The sequence below is a fragment of the Sinohyriopsis cumingii genome, chromosome 16 (assembly GCF_028554795.1).
Source record: "Sinohyriopsis cumingii isolate HCF-2022 chromosome 16, ASM2855479v2, whole genome shotgun sequence".
Lineage (NCBI taxonomy): Eukaryota > Metazoa > Mollusca > Bivalvia > Unionida > Unionidae > Sinohyriopsis > Sinohyriopsis cumingii.
The window spans coordinates 19,179,523-19,204,497 of record NC_142976.1 but is presented as its reverse complement, the minus strand read 5'-3'; the positions used below and the strand labels follow the sequence as shown (position 1 = coordinate 19,204,497).

The 24,975-nt window shown below is 34.2% G+C and overlaps 1 protein-coding gene across 2 annotated transcripts in view; it reads left to right on the top strand.

The window, feature by feature from the left end:
• Positions 1-7,023: 7,023 nt before the first annotated feature.
• Positions 7,024-24,975, top strand: part of LOC149780023 (TBC1 domain family member 13-like) — a 77,077-nt gene continuing 59,125 nt past the window's right edge. For both annotated transcript variants that reach the window (XM_089936768.1, XM_089936767.1), the window contains exons 1-3: positions 7,024-7,141; positions 7,268-7,341; positions 10,627-10,667. In XM_089936768.1, coding sequence (XP_089792894.1) covers positions 7,122-7,141; positions 7,268-7,341; positions 10,627-10,667 — 135 coding nt within the window. In that variant the 5' untranslated portion in view covers positions 7,024-7,121. The remainder of the gene's footprint in view (positions 7,142-7,267; positions 7,342-10,626; positions 10,668-24,975) is intronic.

The window sequence follows — 24,975 nt, the reverse complement described above, 5'->3', positions numbered from 1 at the left end:
CTGACTGAGCGCAATTCATCCGTAAGTTTGGTCGAAGTATGTCATGATGTAATGTTAATATGTGGAAAATATTTTTCTATGCAAGTCACGGTGACCTTAATCGTTGACCTTACTACTCCAAAATTAGTATGGTTCTTTTTTCATCAAGTGTAAAGCCATCAACAAAGTTCGGTAATGATAGATAATGGAGAATCTAAGTTATTGTTCCGAGACCTTTATCTCGTTTCAGCCTATCCGACCTTTACCAGAGGTGCTCGACAAGAGCTTGATGTTGAAAAAAAGCAATAATCTGAAAGAAAAAAGTCATAGCGACCTCAGATTACCCCCATAACCCGTTCTGACAGATAACCCTATCATAGTATAAAAGCGACAAGGTAAGTAACTTCAAAAACTTCCTTTGAATCCTTTGATGCCTGACCCTCGACCTCCTTCTGCTATTTCCGTCTTTAAAGACACGACCACAACAATATATTGCTTGTTTTACTCTTGAGAGATATTTTTCTGTTCATCAAGGCATCATTGACTTTTCTGCGTTGCACCAAACTGAAGTTATGGCCTCAGAAACGTACGAATGGCGCGAATTTTGTCTTCCGGGACAAACTTGCGCTCCGGTGCAACGTGCTTTATTTACTGAGAGATACGTGTGACTTGCTGACACACACGTACACACAAATATTTTACTTTGGAGCATGAGGTTAGCGCGCTGCTCGCTTTACCTCTGTTGAAACGAATGAGCAGATATTGGGTCATGGAAATTGCTAACAGAACAAGGGTAACACACTGACAGCCATAGTTAATCACCAGTACAGCAAATGTTTTAAAGTATGTTACAATAATACTCTACACTAAATTGTTCTCGTATTTATTTCAGGAGACTGATGCTATTTATATCAATATTGTGTGTTTAACTTTTGTCCATAGTTTGTTGTTGTTGTTGTTGTTGTGGGGTTTAACGCCATTTTTCAGCACACGATAGGCTATACATGGCGGCCAGTATTAATGGTGGAGGAAGAACCCGGGTAAACCCCGGAAAGAACCACCGACCCACGAGAAGCTACTGGCAAGCTTTCTCACATACCCACATTGGCTGAATCTTAGACTCGAACCGCCGCAGACAGAGGTGAGATGGCAGTGATCCGTAACGAAGAGCGCTTTAGACCACTCGGCCACTCGGGGCCCCTTGTCCATAGTTTGTAAGGGTCATTAGAAATTATATTGTCTACCTGATTTTTGTCTTGATTGTAAGTTATAAATAAGTTGTTTACTGATATCCAATTTCAAGATTTAGCGTTATTTACAAAATTTAGAGTGTTCTAGAGGGAACGTTTTACTCACATCCTGGTCATCCTATTGTGCCTTAGGTTTCTATATAAGATTGTTGATTCGTATTTAAGTTGCAGTCTTTGCGGAATTATTTTTTAAGTGTGTAGATACAATTTGAGAAGAATTATTTATTTAATGTATTTATTAGAATTAGAAAGTGCGCATTGAGCTTTTGGACTTAAACATTACATTGGGATTAATGTGAATTAATTGATACAGCAAGGCTATTGGTACATCATCACATTAAAAACTAGTGGTACATACACATGTTCAAAACTGGAATTCATTCGGAACTTTCCATACTTCTGGACTTGTGACAAAACATTTAGGATTATTTGAGATTTAATTCATAATACGCATAATAGTTCCTCGTAAATTTATGCTTTGTAACTTAGAGAATTACATTTTTTTTTTTTTAATTTTACAAAACTTGTTCGTTTTGCTTAGTGTTACTTAGTTTAAGACCAGAGAGTCCTAGCACTGAAAAGAAACATCTTAAAAGGAAACAACGAACAGAACTGCATCAATACTTCTTTTGTATGTCGGATTGCAGAAAAGTGGTGAAGGGTGACAAATGTTCTGTTCGTGACCCTAAACCAAAATATTAAACTAATATCACAGTCCAGCTTGCAACTGCAAACGAAAACACTGTACTTCTTTATAGATCAGAGTTACAAATGATATTTGTGACTTCCTTGAAATTACATATAATTTAGTGAAAAATGCTATGTCCTTTTCATTGCTAAGAGGTTGACAGTCAAGGCTTGTTTACGAAAAGACGGTACACTGTCAAAAATTGCGGTGATGAGAAAAGACTGTTAGACTCTAATTAACGGTTCTGTAGACAATTCTTCAACCACGGATTTTCTGACAATGTATTTTATTTACTAAGTTTCATCTCTGATACTAGATATTTTTTTTGTTTTGACACCAATTATGACTTGATAGCTTCAAATCTTGCACATAGTTCTTTACGTACCTTTAGAATAAAAGTTAATAAATGTACTGACAAACGTTACATTCAGAATTATAATATGATACTTTGTCAAATGTTGTAATATTTACGTCTATACTTCTCCGTCATCTTACTTGCTTTTTATATAGTTAACGTTGCACATTAGCTATTACTCTATAATTATCCATACAATGCAGTTTTGCATATTTAAGTTTCATGCTACATTTTTTATTTCTTTTACCATTTCTGTTATTCTCTGCAATTGCTGCATTTATTCTTCTCTGCTCATCTTCACATTTCAATGAAGATGTTACATATATATGACCTTTTAACAAATTGTGCTTGTCTTACTTTTCTTCGTACTGTTTAAATTGCAGTGTTCTCCTGTACACCTTCCAAACAGATTTGTTGCATATAAAGTTGTAATTTCTACTTATAAGTATTCAATTTAAATGTAGGATGTTATATAGTTTGTCATTTTTCAACCAGCTTTTCTTATCGAAATTGGTTTGCTGAATGCTACAACTACACTTTCATATCACGTAAGTTCTTTTCAGCTTCATATAGTCACTCTGTTACTTATGAAACTCTATATATAAGGCACACACACGGCTACTATCTAACTTCCTTTAATTTTAAAAATACAGCTTAACCGTTCTTGAAAGACCACTCCTGTTGCCACACAATGATATTAAAAATTCAATAACGGGAGGTCTCTCATGACAGGTTATAGCACCATGTAACCAATATATATGTGAATAAAGAACATGGCCTCTCAAGACAGGCGATCTCTCATTGAATGGTCTCTCAAGACAGGATTGATTTTGCTATGCACATTAATCCCAGATACAACTTTTGTTCAATGCATTTAGTCTTGCATACTTTCTTTGTTATTTTTAGGAAATCATTGTTATTTTTGTCTGTTTATTTTGGCGAGAGTACACAGTAAGTAATCTGGCATTCATGCATGCCCGGAATTGAAATATGTGACCCACGGCACGTTGTTTTATTGCCAGGCCAGCCTGTCATAAAACTTTATTGTGAGTTCATCTCTGATTACTTTAGATAAACAGATGACTTACTAGGATTTGGACGCAATGGAAAGTTCAATACTGACAAATAAATGTAGAGACTATGCAGTACAGGGATCTGTCGCGTCGTTAGTTAGATGTACACCAAGGCTCCAGTCGTCGTCTCTTCCCCGTGTAAGTCGAATAACTTCTACGATCGTAATATCGCTCGGCCATTTCCATCAGGTCGTGAAATAATCTAGGACGTAGTTGTAGCAAAACACCCTAGTTTGATGCCATTTGGTGATTCGCCTCTGGCCAAGCGCACCAATATTTCACAACAGCAAAGGTCAACGATATTTCAATTGTCTCCTTTTGCCGCCATGATGTAATATGTAAACAAAATTAATTAATACAGTTCTTAGTGGCAACGAATTACTTGAACTGAGATCACAATTATTTTTCCGATATGGTCTCTACATTTTTCCACCCTTAGTACTGAACTTTCCATTGTGTTTAAATCCTAACAAATCATACGTTAATCTAAAATACCTTCAAAGATGAGCTCAGTGTAAAGTTGTCATAGATTATCCAGCATTTTTTGAGAGTCTGGACCGTAAAGGACACACGGTACTAATTGTATGGAAAAATTGGAACCAACCTGGAAATGGTGAACATAAAAGAAGCGTATATATGGGTTTGGGTGGCTAGGACTGAATAAAAATGAAAATTATTTGGTTGTAAAGAGAATCTTTTCACAGCTTATCCTAGTTGTAACTGAAAAAAATAGCGACATTGTTTTCTTGCTGGAAATTCAGTCTTTAAACAGTCTTGAGACTGGAACGCTCATTACTAAAATTAGCACCTGACTCTTTGATGCAGAATTGAAAGCACGTTTCAAACATTTGTAGGTCCAGAAAATGCAGCGGCTCTTTTCTCTACACAGAGGATGTCATCCAGGTTTCATCTATACTGATAAATATAGGTTTGATCATGAGCACTCAAAAATTTAAAGTTATTGAATTTTTAATATCATGGTGTTTGCATAAGTTTACTATGGGAGCTGAATTAGTACCGTGATTCCTTATGTCTGCTACAGAGGTAAATTTCTAAAATCGAGATGGTTGAGGGGTGATGAAAAGTATGCTAATTTGTTATAGTACTAGTGAACTTTATTCATGCATAAGGCACATACTGATTCTTTTAGCTGACTTGTCACAGGAAAATATCCAAAATAGTTCTTTACTGTCAAAAAGGAATGTAAAAAAGAGGGGTTGGTGGCAGTGTTGGTTCAGTATAAAAGCCACCAGTTGTATAAGGAATTAATCCGATTGTCGCAGTCAAAATCTCACATCCATGCTTTCTACAAAAATCATTAGTTTGTTCTTATTTACTTCTTCAGTGTAAAATTATTTTAATTTTTCTGCAATAGGCCATTGTCGGATGAAAATTCACCAGATAAACTGCCCAGTGAAACCTAAGTGCAAGACCTTAACCACTGAAAATTATCTGAACTATTTTCGTTCACATGGAATAATATGGAGGCGGATGGAAACAAAACCACAATCAGAATAATATATGGTGCCAGAAGCCAATCACCAAACCCATGACATATATATATATATATATATATATATATATATATATATATATATATATATATATATATATATATAACGGAAGACACATACCTGATTTATTTTAGTAGTTATTACTGTTTTCGCAATGTTGATTTCAGCTTTTAAATTTACGTAAATTTCTCGATTAAATCAGAACAAAATAAATATGGACTATCACATTAAAAATTTTCTTGCAACCAAAATAACTTTTCAATGTTTGCAACAAAGAAAAATTTAATATCTTTGAAGAAAATGTGAAAGTTGTCATAAATCAGGCCATTTGTCACCAACTTTTGTTTGTATCAAACAGAAATTTGAATAAATTGGCCCATGGCTTTTATTGATTTATCATGCAAATCATGTTTTCTTTTCTTTTTATTTACCAAATAAATATATGGTAAGAGGTATTGATTTGTAAAGAATTATTGCTTACAAAAAAAAAATGAAATTATTATACTGTTATCGTTAAATATTATGAGTAAAATCTCGAGGCAGCAAATTGGAAGCGCATAATAAATCCATTAAAAGCTTGATTTCTGAATAGAGACTTTACTGTATTAACACACACACACACACACACACACACACACATAATAACAGTTCCATGTAACCAGATATCATAAAGTTATTTAAAGTCGCCATTATTTAATGTGTTCTAGAATGGAATTACTTTTAGAAAATTGGAAAAGGACAAGAAAAGTGCTTTAATTATAGTGGCATTGATCATTGTAAATTGATGGTCAGAAGATCTCATTATTATTCTTTATAGCGTCATTATTTGATCCATACCTTTGGCACTAATTTGGATTACTCGATACTTTTAGACTTAAAGAAACACTTACGAATGTTGAGGATTTTATTCGTCACACTGTTATTTTTACTTTTCACTTCGTATTTTAGAGAAATAAATTATATTTTCAATAATACAAAACTTGTTGGTTTTCGCTCTTTCGTGTTATTTATTTTAAGACCATAGAGTCGTAACAGTAATAATATGATGGGACAATCTGGTCTGTGTGTCTAGTTATTCAAAGTGTGCATACTACCCAAGAAACGTGAGCAAGAATAAAACGATGGTCAAATTTCAAGCGACAAGTGACAGTACGTTCGTATGCAAGTTTTATTCGTTTTGTTTATTTTAGCGGGCGGGGGAGGGGTCCGAAAACCCCGGATTCACCACCCCTCCAGCATTGCCCCAGTATAGTTTTTAAGTAGATCAGTTCTATAGAGCACTATTAATAAATAATAAATATGCATTATATAAATCAATTTTTCATAAATCTCACAAAGCAGTGAGAGAGAGAGAGAGAGAGAGAGAGATACACGTACGCACGCAAAAAATTGTTCATGCAGGAGTACCATTCCATTGGTTAACTTCAGTTAGTAAATTTAAAATACGGTATTTTAAACAAATGCCAGTAAAATATATTTCATGATTCAATATTTTCGTAACGAATTGTTTTCTTTTCCTCAATTTCATTAATTTTAAATGTAAGTCTTGTTTAGAACCGGTGGTACAATATATAGGACAAAGATATATCGTCAAAAAAGTCACACAAAAATATTTACATACTCTTACCAATATACAGACAAAATATTCTTACTGCATGGGCCGTGTTTTCGCGATTATTTTAAGTGTTAATGGTTAATTAGTAGGTAGTAAATGGTAATTGTTTTATCTGTCAGTAAAATAAATATTACTATTTCAAATTTGAACAAAGATACATTATTTGTAAATAAATAAATAACTTAAATTATCTGCGTTGAAAACATCTCCCAATTAAACTGGTAATGCAAGATAAATATTCTTTGATTATTTCTGTTGTATAACGCCACCGTCTTTCGTCAAATAGGGGCTGTGTTTCCGTAAATGATGGAATCATGATGGCTCAGTGTATAACGTGATGGACTAACGATCGAAAGGGTGCATGTTCGAAGCCTACGATATGACCAGTCTGGGTCAGTTACCGTGTCCTGTTCTTGGGCAAGGTGCCTTACTCCAATGGATCGGCCCAAATAACGTACTTGCTATTGCTGTGCCGTATAGCACCAAAACAAATCCTTAAATGATATTTAAACCATTCCATATGTCAGCCTGTGATGGAGAAGCCGAAATGTTCCGATTGCAAATTGATTTTTAGATGGGTACCTGTTGAACTATAATACCTTTATAATATTACACGATAAGCACAAACCAGACTGCAAAGAGGAAAAATGGCGGCTTTCAGAGTAAGGTATGTTTACATTTGCTGTTACCGCCCCTCTCAGCTGCCGTACATCCAAGTCAGCAATCAATTGCTTATAGTATGAAAGTTATTTTGAATTTTCCTTATTTGAAGTAATTTTAACATCTGTTGCAGGCTACAAGAATTTGATGAGACATTGAATGCGGAAGTCATTGACATGAAGAAGTTCCGAAAACTTTGCTTTAACGGTGACAACCCATCTCTCTCTCTCTCTCTCTCTCTCTCTCTCTCAGTGCGAGTGAAAAGGGGCTTGCACTGAGTCTGTCTTGCGATACTCAAGTGATATTGAGTTTCATTTTGGATATATAAGCAATAATCCCTCTAGTACTAATATTAGTACCCTTACTCGTACCTCGTGGACAGGGTACTAACATGAGCATATACGTGTTAATGGAGCAAGCCGGGTGTGAATCACACCCGGCGCTCTTTTAGCCTTATAATAACACTTTAAACATATTCCTTGCATATAATCCAATAAATTGAGTAGTCCTCTTATTTAATACAGGAAGTGTTGAAAATTATTGTAGAAATAGTTGTAAAATCTCGTTTACCTTTTTTTAGCCGATATTTTCGTTTAGATCGTCCGCCATATTATTTCAAATAATGATTACTTCCGTTCTCAGCTTCGTTTGTTTATGAGCCGTATAAGGACATTGACGCCTTATTTGGAAATGTAAACAAATTGTAGTAAAAATTTGGCGCCGTTTGGGTCAGAAATTCTGCGCATTAAAAGTAAATACGGGTTATCTGCAACTTCGAAATTCACCAAGAAGCGATTATTCGCACTTGATTGATAAAAATATAGTGTAGAATATCCAAAATATGATCTGGCAAGCCTTACGTAGAAAAAGGGTCACTGCGAGAGTCTCGCGTTATCTGTCATGGCGGACAGTATGAAGTTACAGTAACCATACCAATTTATTTTATCGTGTAAGGGCTTAATAAATTCAAAATAAGCCAAACTTCTTTCACAACATGATTATACTTATGTAGTTGAATTTTACACTGTTTGTTTTTCTGACTTTAGTGATGATATTTTTTGCTCCATTACATGATATGGGATCAGTTCGTAGCCTCAACCACAACAACTCAAGTTGAGGCTACGACATCGTAGCTATAATCCCTCTACACTAATATACAGGGATTTCGTCTGAGGAATAATTTTCTTTAAATTTTGTATTTATTCCGTGTCGAGGGAACAGTGTTCCCGAGTATATATAGGCTTATATTATGTCACAAATAAAATAATTAACATCATCTTTGTTAAATATTGCTTTCTTCATTGTTGTTTTAAACAAGGAACAGAGCTGACACCAATTATTTTTTGCACCTCTTCCCCCCTCCCACGGGACTTTCATTAGCGAGCTGACCGGAAGTAAGGTACTTTGCACAAGTGCAGGGTTCATTTTAGTCTTCACCTTTATACTAGTAACCCATATTTTCCATCTTTAGCACACAAAATATTTCCCCATGGCACCAATATTACAGATAATAGATCATTACATTTGATTTTAGAATGAATTGAATGTATCCCAAGCTTTAAAAAAAACATGATATGTTACTGATTTTGATTAGCGTGGGCTAATTATATAATATATTAATAATAATACAGAGGAAAATTAATAAACCCTTCCAGTCAGCACTATATATGCTCAACCTGTGGATTAAGGCAGTTAACAGGCACTCACATCTTGGAAAATTTCTCTCAAATGACTGCTCATGGCAAAAATAGACAGGGTTCATAGCCATCCCAAGAGTTATCATAAGGCATAAAATTTAGCCATTAGCCTCAAAATTTAACCTCGCTTGATGTGAGTTTTAAAAGGCCATAAAAGCCAGGGGTTGTTTTTTTAAGTGTTTTAGTAGGGGTTAGTATAAGCAAGATAGAAGAGAATTGCAGTAATCAAGTTTAAAAAGTACTAAGGAAGATACAAGTGTTTTACTGGCATCACTAGAAAGGAAGTTGTAGATGTTGGTGTTACTTTTATTTAATGTCTGAGTTTAAGGATAGGACAGAGAAAGTCTTTATGAGGTGATCAAATTGCCTCGGTTTCATTCATCTGCAGCTTGTTATGTGTCATCCACAACTTCACAGCTGAAACCCACTTCTCTATGGTAGGTTCAGCTTCATTTGGGTGACTTGATTTGTATATTTGGGTGTTATCATCATGCAGTTGGTGAGAACCCAGATGTTGATTTATGATACCAAGTTCACAGAATGAAGAATGCATACTTTTCTGATGGCAAGGTTGCAGAGGAGCATGATTCTGACAAGACTGCCTGACAGAAATTAATAGGTCAATATAGTTTTAATAAGGTAAACAGAACAACAGAGAAACAAAGATTCGTAGAATGAATTATGGAATAAAATATTCACATGGGCCAAAAAGCAAGAACACCAGAGAACATTAATAGCCTCATGCACATGGTTTCACGACTGGAATGAAAAATGCAATGGCAAGGAATACCAGGTCCAGAAATTAGGGAGATTAATCCAAAATCATTTATCTCATTAAATAAAATAGTGCAGACAAGAAATGTGTAATCTATTCCTTGATTCCTTGTAGCTGCACACAAAATGAAAGAATGGTAAGATAAAGACATTCAGAATTATTATAGTTGTGACATCACAATCAGAATTATTACAGTTATCAAGTTTTTATCATTTAGTATAATACTAAATATTTCATAGTGAATAAGCATTAGAAATCTGATGACTTATATATTGGTGACACAACAATACACATGTTATGAATTGTTGCATGGAAAAAAGTATCATTATTGGGACTTCTAGTTTTAGGTCTGAGACTGCAGAATTTCCAGGAAAGGAGTTCTATTGTGGATTTTCTCCCCTGGGTCATCATTGTGGGAACGTTTTAAAGGAGAGTAGAGGGTGTCTGGTGATTTTTCTGGAGCTGTTTTGTGTCAGAAATTTGGTACAATTCCAATTGCAAAAAAATCTGTCAGTTTTCCCAATTTGAGTGTAAAAATTCACAATCAGAAGTTTAAATTAATAAATGGAATGAATTGTGGATTCTCTCCCCTGGATCAGCACTGTGGAATGTTTTGAAAGAGAGTAGAAGGTGTCCAGTGATTTTTCTGGGGCTGTTTTTGGGTTAGGAATTTGGTACCATTCCCATTGCAAAAAAAACTGTCCATTTTCCCCAATTTACTATAATGAGTTTTACAAGGAACATGAATAGGCAAAGAAACATGGGCTATATAAACATCTAAAACATCAAGAATGTTGTCTTTGTACATTTTTATAAATGAACAGTGTTCAAATAAGATTCATAATTTCACATTTTGAAACTGGTAGAAAAATTCCATGGTGTCAAAGTTAGGCAGTATATAATAAAAAGCTCTATTTTATAGCACTTATTTGATATACAAGCTAAGAATCAATGTTATTCAAGTTTCTTTATTAGATTAAATGCATTAAAATTAAATGATTTGGCAAATATTTATTTCAGGATGCCCATATGAACAAAGTTACAGATCAACATGCTGGAAGGTAGGTTAAAGTGATACACAGTATCAGCTCTCTGATACAAGAGTAATTGCAGTTATTTAACTGTCTTGTAAACAGACAATATAATTGTGATATAAGTTATACTGTTTCAATTCCAGTTGTCACAAAAGTCGTAAGTGTATGTAATTTCAGCAATAATGACTAAAAGATTTATCTATTTCAATACATAAATACCTGCTTTCACAGTTGCAATTTCAAATATAGCAAATCCTCTCAAAGCTGAAAACCATTGGAACCAAATTTAAATTCTGTTCTGTGGGTTTTTCCTTGTTAGTACAAATTCATACCTTTTGATATATATTTGTACAGATTCATACCTTTTGATACATTTTGGTATAGATTCATTCTCTTTGATAAATTTTGGTACAGATTCATACCTTTTGATACACTTTGGTACAGATTCATTCTCTTTGTTAAATTTTGGTACAGATTCATTCTTTTTTATACATTTTGGTACAGATTCATTCTCTTTGATTCATTTTGGTACAGATTCATTCACTTTGATACATGTTGGTACAGATTCATACTCTTTTATACATTTTGGTACAGGTTAATTCTCTTTGATAAATTTTGGTACAGATTCATTCTCTTTGATTCATTTTGGTACAGATTCATTCTCTTTGATACATGTTAGTACAGATTCATACTCTTTGATACATTGTGATACAGATTCATATTCTTTGATATGTTGTGATACAGATTCATACTCTTTGATACATTTTGGTTCAGATTCATACTCTGTTACATTGTGATGCAGATTCATACTCTTTGATACATTCTGATACAGATTCATACTCTTTGATACATGTAGGTACAGATTCATTCACTTTGATACATGTTGGTACAGATTCATACTCTTTGATACATTGTGATACAGATTCATACTCTTTGATACATTTTGGTACAGATTCATACTCTTTGATACATTGTGATACAGATTCATACTCTTTGATACATTTTGGTACAGATTCATACTATTTGATACATTGTGATACAGATTCATATTCTTTGATCAGACTAGTTTTATCTTCGAAAAGTTCAGTCCTATGAAGCTTAGCTGGTCATTCAGACACTCTGACATATGAGTGAGGACAAACAGTCATGGCTACTTAAATGAATGTGCCTAAATCAATTGGGGGCTCTGGGAGGTCAAATGGTCGGAGTCCCTTACCTTTACAGTTCACACATCTCACATGTCACTGAGAGTTTGTCTTGACTTGGCCACTGTGAAAATGTGGGGTTGCTTGCCAGTAACTTCCCATGAGATGTTGTAGCTTCATTTGGGGTTTGACTTGACCACTGTGTGAATGTGTGATTGCTTGCCAGTAACTTCCCATGAGATGTTGTAGCTTCATTTGGGGTTTGACTTGACCACTGTGTGAATGTGTGATTGCTTGCCAGTGACTTCCCATGAGATGTTGTTGCTTTATTTGGGTCTTCACTTGACCACTGTGTGAATGTGTGATTGCTTGCCAGTAACTTCCCATGAGATGTTGTAGCTTCATTTGGGGTTTGACTTGACCACTGTGTGAATGTGTGATTGCTTGCCAGTGACTTCCCATGAGATGTTGTTGCTTTATTTGGGTCTTCACTTGACCACTGTGTGAATGTGTGTTTGCTTGCCAGTAACTTTCCATGAGATGTTGTAACTTCATTTAGGTCTTGACTTGACCTCTGTGTGAATGTGTGATTGCTTGCCATTAACTTCCCATGAGATGATATATCTTCATTTGGGTCTTGACTTGACCTCTGTGTGAATGTGTGATTGCTTGCTATGTACTTCCCATTAGATGTTGTAGCTTCATTTAAGTTGGTGATTCTTCTCAGGTTCTTCCTCCACCAAATATACTGGCTGCCACATATATTGTATCAAGTGCTAAAATATGGCATTAAATCCCCACAAAAAAACCCCAAAATAATTGAAAATCATTTGAGTGAATCTAACTCTTAGAATACTGTTCTGTCAGTCTATGCACCCAATCAAAAGAGAGGCCACATGCATGGTTAATAAAGTCTGGTTAGGTAATTAAAAAAAGAATAAAAACTGTTATATGGATCAGTTGTCCAAACAATAGCATCAATAACATTTAGATACCTGTAACAGTAATTGTCAGATAAACATAATCTTTCTGACAGGTCTTATCTACAAGCATGAAGATAAGTTTTAAGCTGTCAGACCTAATTTATGTAGGCACATGTGTCAAGTACTGGATTAACCTCATGTGCCCTTTGAATGTTTTCTTCCCTATCAGCCTGCTACAGTATTTGATAACCACAGATAACTTTAATCTGGTATTTGATAACCACAAATAACTTTAATCTGGTATTTGATACACACAGATAACTTTAATCTTGTACAGTGTATGTCAGAAATTTAGCTGTTTAAATGAATTTCCAAGTTAGTTTTGGTTTTATGGTTTATTGTTTTTAAGTGTAAAATTAAAATTTTTGGTTAAAATTTATTTCAGTTTCTGAGTAGGATCTTACAGTTTATTGGGTTTTGATTGGTTTCACTGTAATACCCAAGTTTACTAGTATGAGGGGGATAAAATGCTGTAGTCAGGGGCAGTAAAAAAACTGAAAACATTTTTCTGTTAAAGCAGGTGCATCTGTTTAAGTCATTATTAGGTTCTCACATGAAAAATAAACAAAATTCAACTTGTTTTCATGGTATAATTCTGTTGAGCTAATATTACAGCACACAAGCGTCTTTTCCAGCTGTTGGCTGCATTCACTTCATTGCTTCAGTTAAGATATTCATACAGAGGGGAGGGAAAGAGGGTACCTTTATTGATAGCAGTACCCAAAATATTGGATGGCTCAATGACCAGGGCAAGTGAAATTTGAATCTGAGCAAATGATTATTTTAAAGTCACTTACCCTGGTCCTTTATTTGAAAAACTTATCTGAGTACCGAATGGGTTCACTTTTGGTACAGAAGTTATACTTTGTGAAAAAAGGATGTTATGCCATTATTGAATTTTTTGGGATCAGAAACAATCACAAAACATGTTAATATTTTTATTTGAATTAAATTAAACAGAAACATAAGTGGCAAATTACAAATTAAGAAAGTGTTTCCATGTTCCAGAGTGGATTAGTGTTTTAAACAAATCCCCAAAACTGTAATGCTCTCATTCAGTCTGAGTGCATGGAAATTGCACACAAACAAATTACTGTTGCGCCGAAAAAGCCTGTAACCTTTATTGCTATGAAATAACTCATACTGATCACCTGAGTGCTTGATATCTAGATCAAGTGCTTACCTACCCGACATTCTGCATTTGGTCCGTGAGATTCTTCATTTTATATAGGTTTTAGGACTGTTTAAAGGACTGTTGTAAATGGCAGAAATGTAGTTTTCGTTACTCACCGGCTACATAGTTTTAATTCATGTCATGCAATAGTCATAATGTATTATCATTTATACTCTGCCATTAATGGGGACAAATGTTTATCAAGTATATCTTTATTCATAAATGTTATTTATCACACACATTTTTGGAAACATAAGTACTGTATTGTATTGGCTTTGTTCTTGTATAGAAACTCTAGCTGCCCCAATTATAAAGTGACCTTCTGTCCCCAGTCCCCATTACATAATATGAGAGTTGGAATTCTCCTCCTTGAGAATATGGATTCTAGCCTATCACGATGCATCTCCATGGGATGGCAGACATCACCAGCAGCAGAGAGGGCAAACAGACCATAGAATTCCGACAAACAAATAAAACAAACAAAAATAAAATCATCTGTAGAAAGGTCCAGATTTTTACAAATAAACGTTTCCTTGAAATGATTTTATTTTTGTTGAAACCAACCCCATCAATAAAACCTTAGTTCGAAAAGGTAGCTGAAAAATAAAGTACTCTACGTGTTTATTTATTTTTTGTTTAATTTCCACGGACGACCAACATTGGTAGGCGCCCTCTCTGCTGCTATTAATTAAAAGATTTTATCAAGACCCACACGATATCTTGTTCTAGGATCATGTAAATTTATTGTTATAAATCCATGCGGAGTAACTTGCGCTCGTGAGAAGAAATTTCTGAATTTAATTATATCCCTGTCACCACCACACCAAGTTTGATGATTATTTCTAAGTGTGTGTGTGTCTACACCATTAAACACAACTAAAATATTGCAGTTGTCTCTAATCACTTTTGGTATTTGTGTATACTGTTGAGTAACATAGATCACATCTATATTTTTATGTCAGCCGGGAGAAAATATATTCTAGCTGGATTTGTTTGTTTATCTAGCATCACATCCTCGTATACAACTAAATTATTAATAAATCCGTCTAAAACATCTACGGATGGTGCTTCATCAATATCGGTTATAAACTCTATAACATCATTACCTTCATCCAGTAATCTTGCGTTTTCATTGAAATCTTTAAGTACATCATAACATTGTTGATCATCAGCGGATGGTGCTACTAAATATAATTTATCCCATTTCAACCATCTCATTATCAAATTAAGTAATAACTGCGTCTTACCCAATCCAGATGGTCCTATGATAATCATTCTGATGGAATTCGGTAGCGCAGGATGATGCTTAACAGGTTCTCGTTTTCTTGTCGCTGAGAAATCAATTATATCCATATATATTATAACATGAGTTTATATTGCTTACGCTGTAGATCTAAAACTCCAACCACTGATTTAGCTACGGTTACAACAAAAAATAAAAAGATAGCGTATGGTGGAAAATGTTCTCTATGCGGTAGGAAGAAATTTTCGTTTTTACCTAATAGGCGCGGTGGTGATATTGCTAATTTGATGTCAAAGTTTCCAGGTACTCCATGGGCTAAATACAGCGGAGAAAAACATCTACCAGGATATAATTATTGCGGTCCTGGTACCAGACTTGATATCAGGCTCGATAATCAAGATCAACCAAAACCAGGCGAGGAGCCAATAAACGCTATTGATCGAGCTTGTCACGCTCATGATGTAGCTTATAAAAGTAAAAATCTACAAGATAGACATATTGCGGATGTGAAATTAATTCATGCGCTAGATTCTATAAAAAATAAAAATATCAAAGAAAAATTAGCTAATTGGTTAGTAAGATCTGCGATGAAAAGTAAACTCGTATTAGGGTCTGGTAATATATAATGGAATTAATTTATTATTCACCAAGAGGATACTGGAGAGGCAGAGCAGCAATTGGTAAACTTGCTGATGCAGCAGCGTTTAAACATTCTACTGCTAAAGCATGGTTATCCAAACAAGCAATATGGCAAATTTATCTACCACCACTGAAACGAATTCAGTACGCGTATTTCGACGTTAGTGTTCCTAATGAAGTTCATCAAGCAGATATTCTGTTTTTACCGCATGATACTGAACGCAGAAAAACGTACAAGTACGCGTTAACTGTAGTTGATGTTGCAAGTAGGTATAAAGAGGCAGAGCTGCTATCAACGAAAACAGTATCTGAAGTAGCTGATGCGTTTGAACAAATTTATCAACGAGGTGGTCTGCGATGGCCACAATTATTACAGGTTGATCCTGGTAAGGAATTTCTTGGTCCAGTATCATCGTTGATGAAACAACATAATACCAAAATATGACGAGGTCATACTGCAATTCATCGTGATCAGGCAATTGTTGAGCGATTTAATCGAACACTTGCTGAGCATTTATTTGGATATAAATACGCGAAGGAATTTATTCAAGATAAAAGATCTCGCGAATGGGTTGCAAGATTATCAAGCGTGATAGCTGCATTAAATAATGAGATTACACGAACAACCAACATGAAACCCATTAATGCAATTACAAAAAAAAATATACCAACACAACGAAAAGATATTGAAAAACAAAAAATATTGGGTGATGTTACAGTTAGATATTTATATGAGCCTGGTGAACTTGAAGGTGGTAAAAAAAGAGCGACTGATCCTATTTGGATTGTTACCACACACAAAATATCCACCGTGACAAGATCCTCAGGTAGACCTGCAATCTACAGATTAGATTCGGCTGCTCCTCAACGTGGATTTACACGTGAACAACTACATATAATCCCCGAGGATACACAGCTACCACCGCGATCACTTAACTAGCACCCAAGGCGCTGGCGCCTCTACGTCGATTACATTCGAGACAGGTCAACATGGTATTTTCTCGTGTATGACCGCGACCATTATCTTTTCTATCTACGGTAAATTGTCTTGAATCATTACTCGAATACCTCCACAACATTATACAATTGCAACTTGCGCAATGATTATTCTGCTGCTGTTTTAACTCAATAATAAATTCAGCATCAAGATCAAAGTCGCGTTTATTTTTTTAATCAGATTGTTTGTATCCGATTAATTTTTTTCTTATTATATCATCATCGATGATGTTAAATTTATCAACGATTTTAGCAATTATAATTCTACGTAATTGAGATATTTTTCTGACCCTCGATACCGCTAAATAAACTAAATTTGACCACTCGATGCGATCGTCCATAATCCAAACTCGTGTATCAGAAATAGTTAATCCCTGAGACGAGTGGATTGTCATAGCGTATCCCAACACCCATGGAGATTTGTCAGCGCGTAATGCATCTTCGACCACACTGGTATCAACGGCGACAATATCATTTAATACGAGATTCTGTTTTTCAGTCTGTCCTGGAATATCAACATTAATATTCTGTTTTCGTGTATCTGATGGTCTATAACACAACGGTACGGGTAATTCTGAATATTTTTCTTTATGTAGTTGAAATAACTGCTCTTGTAAAGCGTCTCTGATTATTTTTCTGCTTGCTACTATCAAATCGTTGGGTCTCCATAAATTTAAAAAATCATTCATCGAGGTCTCTGAGATTACTCCGCGTATTATTTCACACTGAATTTTGTTTGATTGTAATCTGATTAATTTTTTAAACTCCTTTAAATTTGCATCGAGAGCTCTATGATCATCATCTATTTCTTCGTAATAATCAATGAAATTTTTTAACCAATCATGTGGAGATGGTCCAACAAAAGGCGGCGGTTGACCATGATCGCCACACATTATTATAGCGGTATTTTTCGTCAGCAACCAATCAAGAAACATTTTTAATGTATCCAATGACACCGTGCATATCTCGTCCCAAATAATTATTTTAGGTATATATTTTTCTCCCATTCGTTCAGGAGTCCATGTATCCCCGCGCCATCGAAAGAAACTATGATACATGCACGATTGTACTTGCCGTTGTTTCATCTCGCGTGCAAGTCTATGTGTGGGTGTCAGCACGATCATATCTTAATTTCTAAAAACATTAATCGCTCGAGTCGTTTTGCCGCATCCACCAGGTCCAATGAGATATACTGTCTTATATCTAGTTATTGGATCACTCAACGATGGCGCTTTCGACATTTCTGAAATTGTGTAATATTTCCTTTTTTATTCTCCACGAACTCCATCGTTCATCATTACTTGTAAATTTCATAACAGATTCTAAATATTTACTCGAAATATAAAACGAATCTGTTGCGACTCTGACTGCGGTCTCAGGAAATCTATTAATCATCGATAATAAATTTATAGAAACATAAGCCAACATAGAAGATCTTAGATGAGTATACTGTGGGGAGATATCATTTATGTAACTAACGATCGTGCCCAATTTTGTTCCGTCGGATAAATAAACACTTTCTCGATTTATAAATATATTTCTCGCTGTTGTATCAGCGATTATAAAATCGTACTCGGCATCATCTAGAATTAATCGTGCGTGATGTCTTCTATGATCATATGCACCATCTTGAGTAAATTTACCTATAATTTTTCTGCCGAGATCTTTTGCGGTTTTAAGTTTAATCTGGAGAATTTTAGAAGCTTCTTTGATAATGTCATCTTCGGAAACATCAGGACATTTTTCCTTAAACTCGCTAATAACTTCATCAATACTGATAGAATCTGTCATGGGCAACCAAACTTCGGTCTGTGCATGATATGATATAATTGCCTCACTAACCACCAACGATGTCAGTATCGCACAATCTAGCATATATCGTAATAAAACTATAGGCACCCAACGTTTTTCACAAAAATGTCTGCCAAACCAAACATAACAAATCTTGTGAAGATTTTCATTAAACTCGAATGATTCAACACAAGCAAATCCAGTCAGATCAAAATCAGGTAATGGTCCATTAATTGCCACTCGCGTCATCTCGTTTGTAGGGTGACCAAATCTTTTAAAGTACACAGAACAATCTCCGTATCCTAGAAAACGTCCTGGATAACATGCAACCATATCAACCGAAATAACATCATTGTAATTATATTTGGTATTCCACAATCCGCCGTGTCCGTATTCGACGCAACTTGCGCGTACGTCCTCGAGTAAATCAAATCGTGTTGGTTTCCATGAATTTTTTCCTCTGGCAAAATGAGCCGCAACAGATGGAACGGTAAAGCAATTAGTTAGTAATTTGTCAGTATTTTCCGCGTGTTTGCACTCTAAAAACTTTTCCGCGAGATTTTTCATCTCGTCATGGAGGGATTCTGTTCGATATATTTCACCATTTGGTCTAACAAACTGATCAAATCTACCTTCCTCATTGCTTTTAAATAACCATACCGATACAGGATCGTTTTTACTTATTTCGTTAATAAAATCAAACATATCTGCCCCCATATCTGGGGGGTAAAATCTAACAGTTCGATCACGTGGAAATATTGTTACTGCGCTAGTCCATGCATGCGCGTTATGATCAATAATATTTATTGAAGCTCCTTTCGATTTATATTTTGATTCATACAGTACTTCTCCCGTTATTGTCGCTACGGTTATTGGAAATTTTAATATTTTTCCTAATTCAGCAACATCTTTTATTGTAGCACCGGTATCCTTAACTGAATCAGCCCACGAGTTTATTTTTTTACGTCTTAAATCAGTTAATCCGTTTCCACGCATCGCGTTTGTAAAGTGTTCTATTACTCGTTCGGCTATACAATTTATTTGTGAAAATTTCATTGGTGCCAGTTTATCAACGTTGGGTTTTTTATTTATCTCATAGATTCCATAAATAACTGTTGTTACAGGATACGCTCGCTCATAATACGGTTTATCAATACCCGTCAATAGACCCGGTCTGGAATTTTTACTTAATATGGCAATTTTATTATTACCAAGGACAGGATCATATTTGTCACGGATAATCCAACTACCTGTTTCTGTTAATACAATAAATTTTACTCTGAAGAAATATTTTTGATTGCCTTCATATTCAGTGATGTAGTTAATGATAGTTGCCGCTCGCTTGTCATTCATTGTGGCGTCCTTGACAGTATTGCGAATAATCTTGAACGTTGACCATGTATGAGATGCACCATCCGTGTAAAATTCTTTCTTGGCGTCGTGAATTTTCGAGATCAAACTTTTATTTTTCGGATCAACCAGATCTCGTACTGGTAAGTCAGAAGATAATCTGTCGAGATTAAATTTGTATTTAACAGGCCTAGTTTGGGATAATCTCTCAAACTCGTTCATATAATTAAAACAAATATTTAAATAAAAAATATTATATATATACAATGTCTCAATGCAGATGGTTGATGATCGGTCCAGTAAATCGATGCAACAAATCCTGTAGAGGTGAATTTTGTTGGATGCACTTACAGGGCATACGGCGGGGGAGTCTAGGACCAATACCGTGTCTGCGATCTGGTGTTGCGGTGCGAGACAAAACAGAATTATGTGGAAAGTGCGGTGGAAAACGGTTCAGAGAACTTAAAAGATATTATGACAAAAAAAATAATAATGGTGAAAACGCTATAAAATCCGTGGAGGATTATATATCAAGATTTCAGACAAACAATGATTTAAACAAATAATATTATTGTACAAATGGAGCAAAATATATTTGTCCCACATCCCACAATAACAAACTATGAATCGGATATTAATGGTGTCATCAGACACTGCAGGTTGAAGAGACCAGTTGGTAATGTTAGTAATTCTGGTTATCTAAGGTTCTCATATGAGGGGGGAGGAAAGAAACATTATCTTTGTCATAGATTTACGTACGAGTGTTTCTTCGGAGTGATCAAAGACAGTCTTGTTATTGATCATTTTGACGGAGATCCTCAAAACAATAATTTATCCAACTTTCGAGTTGTCATGCAAAGCATGAACTCTGCATGTGGTAATACTGGAAGATGTAAAACAATCGGAAAGAGGGCGGTAAATTCCACAAACACAGAAACTGGCGAAGTAATTATATTTCTTTCAATATGTTCTGCTGTGAAATATTTTGATATTCACCCGCATTCAGTACAAAAAGTAGCAGAAAATATATATAAAACCGCTTTCTCAAAACAATATAAGCAGAAAATCACCTTCCAATATCAATAATTATCATCACCACATTGAATTATTTTTTTGGTCAGAAATTACTACTTACCTAAGGGGGATAACTCCGTTGAGCATATTCATGTAACTGAGTTACTTCCCCTTGACCATGTTCATTGTGTAATAGTAGATCCGTTGCAGGGGAAAACCCAAGAAAAATCCCCCAATCATGGGTTTTTCCAGGTTTCTCCACTATACACTATATATACTGGCCTCATACGCTGTGTTTTGCCTCTAAACTTGCTAGAATGCGGTGGCAAGCTACCAGTTCTGGGTTGTAAATATATGTTATGTGTGTCCTCTAAACTTAGTAGAATGCGGTGGCAATCTGCGAGTTTAATGAGGATTATCTTTACCCTCTTGGGCCTCTAGACCGTTGTTTGACGGGTTAGGGGCTCTCACAGGCGGTAGTATTTTGTATACCCATTGAACTTGGTAGAATGCAGTGGCAATCTATGAGTTCTGGGGTTTAATGTTCTGTGTATCCTCTAAACTTAGTAGAATACGGTGGCAATCTGCGAGTTTAATGAGGCTGTTGTTGTGCCATCCCTACTAACTCGATAGGGGTTCTATTTTTTATTTTAAAGATTTATATATTATATAATGAACGATGAAAATATCAAAGACATTATTTCTGCTATCAAAAAACTAGAAGAAAACGGAATTAATATATCTGATGAACTAAATCCTGAAAAAATAATATCTGATTTTGAAACATTAGAAGAGCTTAAGAATGAAAATAAGTACATTCTATCATCTCAATATAAGTTTATAAAGCGGATTCAGACAGCTATGTTTCAGTCACTGGAATGGTGAACGATGATCAAGTAAATGAATTTGTTCCTCTTTCTGTCACAGTAGAAAAGATCAGATCGGGATTATCCAGCGAGTATCAAATGAAAAAAACAATCAGTACCCGCATAAGATACTTAAGAAAAATTATGTCAGCAGGTAATGACCAAAGCAACCCTGTCTGAATTATTATTTATTTATTCTGAGATTATATTTATTTATTCTGAATTATTATTTATTTATTCTGAAATATTATATTTATTCTGAAATATTATTTATTTATTCTGAAATATATTTATTCTGAAATATTTTATTTATTCTGAAATATTTTATTTTTTCTGAAATTGATGGGTTAGTTGGTACTCAGAATTATAAAAAATGATCAAATTCATAATTTTGATGGGTTAGTTGGTACTCAGAATTATATAAAATGATCAAATTCATAATTTTGGTGGGTTAGTTGGTACTCAGAATTATGTGAAATGATCAAATTCATAATTTTGATGATTTAGTTGGTACTCAGAATTATGTGAAATGATCAATTTCATAATTTTGATGGGTTAGTTGGTACTCAGAATTATTATTTATTTTATTTTTTCTGAATTATTATATTTATTCTGAATTATTATTTATTTCTGAAATTGATGAGTTAGTTGATACTCAGAATTATTTTGAATTATTATTTATTATGAGATTATATTTATTCTGAATTATTATTTATTTATTCTGAGATTGATGGGTTAGTTGGTACTCAGATTTATGTAAAATGATCAAATTTATAACTCTGATGGGTTAGTTGGTACTCAGATTTATTCTAAATTATTATATTTTTTCTGAATTATTATATTTTTTCTGAATTATTATTTATTCTGAATTATTTTATTTTTTTCTGAATTATTATTTATTTATTCTGAATTATTATTATTTTTTGTGAATTATTATTTATTTATTCTGAATTATTATTTATTTATTCTGAAATTGATGGGTTAGAATCATACAAACCGATCAAATTTATAACTCTGATGGGTTAGTTGGTACTCAGATTTATGTAAAATGATCAAATTTATAACTCTGATGGGTTAGTTGGTACTCAGATTTATTATTTATTTTATTTTCTGAATTATCCATTAGATTGTCGGGTAAAGTTGCCTGATTCTCTAATTGATTTTAATTGAATAAAATACCAAAACCAGTAAAAACCAGTAAAAATTACAAAAAATTGGTAAAATTAGCTCAAATATCAGTAAAATTATCTAAAAAAATATGTAATTTTTTACTGATTTACTGGTTTTTACTGGTTTTGATATTTTATTCAATTAAAATCAGTTAGAGAATCAGGCAACTTTACCCGACGATCTAATGGACAAAATCACCCAAGATGGGTAAAATACCCCTCAAAAAACACGAAATTTGTTGATTTTTCACTGAAATTCAGAAAAAATAAAATATTTCTGATAAAATAAAATAAAATATTTCTGATAAAATAAAATAAAATATTTCTGATAAAATAAAATATTTCTGATAAAATAAAATATTCCTTAATCCACCCCTTATTTTATTCATTCTGGAATATTATTTTTTTAAGTTGATCGACTTTAATACAGGAATGTGCATAATTTAGAATCTGATCTCTGCTACAAATGATCTCGATAATATGTTTTTGACGGAGCTCATCTAACTGTTCTTGTGTTAATAAGAAATCCTCACTTCCATATTCATCAATAACTAAATTAACGTTAAATTGTTCTGTGTTTTGTGAAAACACTGTTCTGATGGCGTTTTTAAGTACTTCTTTGTCGTGTATAAAAACCCTCACGTGCTGGTACATTATATAATATTTACTGTATCTTTAAAATCAAAGATCTATGATTTCACATACAGATTTATCACAAGCTCTTCTCCACATATGTCAGTTAAGCGATTAAGGTGGTCTGTGAGCTTAAAATTTATTCGTGTTAACATATTATTGTGACACCGCAGATACACAGGATTAGTTGGTTCTTGCACGATTAAACTTCCAGGGGAAACTTGTGGTGTAAATGTATATAAAATATATCCTTGTTGAGCCTGATTTGATTTTCCGAGATCTATTTGATAGCTACCATCGACTACGTCACAAACCAGATTGACCACGATCGTGCTGGTTATATTAACGATTCCCGGAGATACGTGTCTGCCGCTGCCATGTGGATCATTATTATGTCTTAAAACAGTTGGAGGTGGCACTATTTTTCTCCACACAGCTAGTATTTTAGGATAAAACTCATTGATGATGTCATTGAGTGATCTTATCAATTCGCCAGTTTCAAATCCTGGTAGTGTAAAATTTAATAAATCTCTTTCAACTATTTTATAATGATTGAGGTATATCTGCCTGATGGTTATTTTATCTTTCACTCCAACATTATAAGTACTAGCATTTATTATCTCGATAATGGTCTGATTAAAATACTTAAGATCTAATACAATTTGATTTAAATGCTGTATCGTTGCAATGATCTGATGTTCTAGATTGATATTGGGATATTCCAGGATATAGTTTTTAAACAACTGTGCTAGTGTCGTTAATGTAGTTGTGTACTCGGTTTTAATTTCATCAGCCATTGATCTTAATTCTCTTTCATAAACAGTACCAGTTGAAGTTTTTCTATCAAAATCAATGATAGAAAATGGTACCATAGGATATCTTTTACCATCATGAATAGTATGAGTATTATCCTCCCTTCTAACCCATGGATACAAATTTTGATATCGTGGAGTTGTTATAAACCTGGCATCGTCCGCGAGAAATTCAATTAATTTTGGTTCTGGTGGTCCTTCATACACCGGGGGAATTTCAGGCCAACCTAGTACGGATCTTATCGTGGATTGATAAATATCAACGGCATAATCGGGAGAATGTATCTCAACCGTCGAAGATAGCGTCAGTTCATGAACGTTAATTGATATTTTTGCTTCTTTTCCGGTTATTGATTTTATTCTACGCTGAAATTCCTCATTGATATCTTCAATCTCATAACTACCAGTGGGTATTCCAACATCTATCCAGTCAGGAGTACCATCTGGTTTGTTCTTGTTAGCAAATACAAGCAAATTATTTGCTGGTGTACCATGAAATGATTTTGATCTGATATTTGGC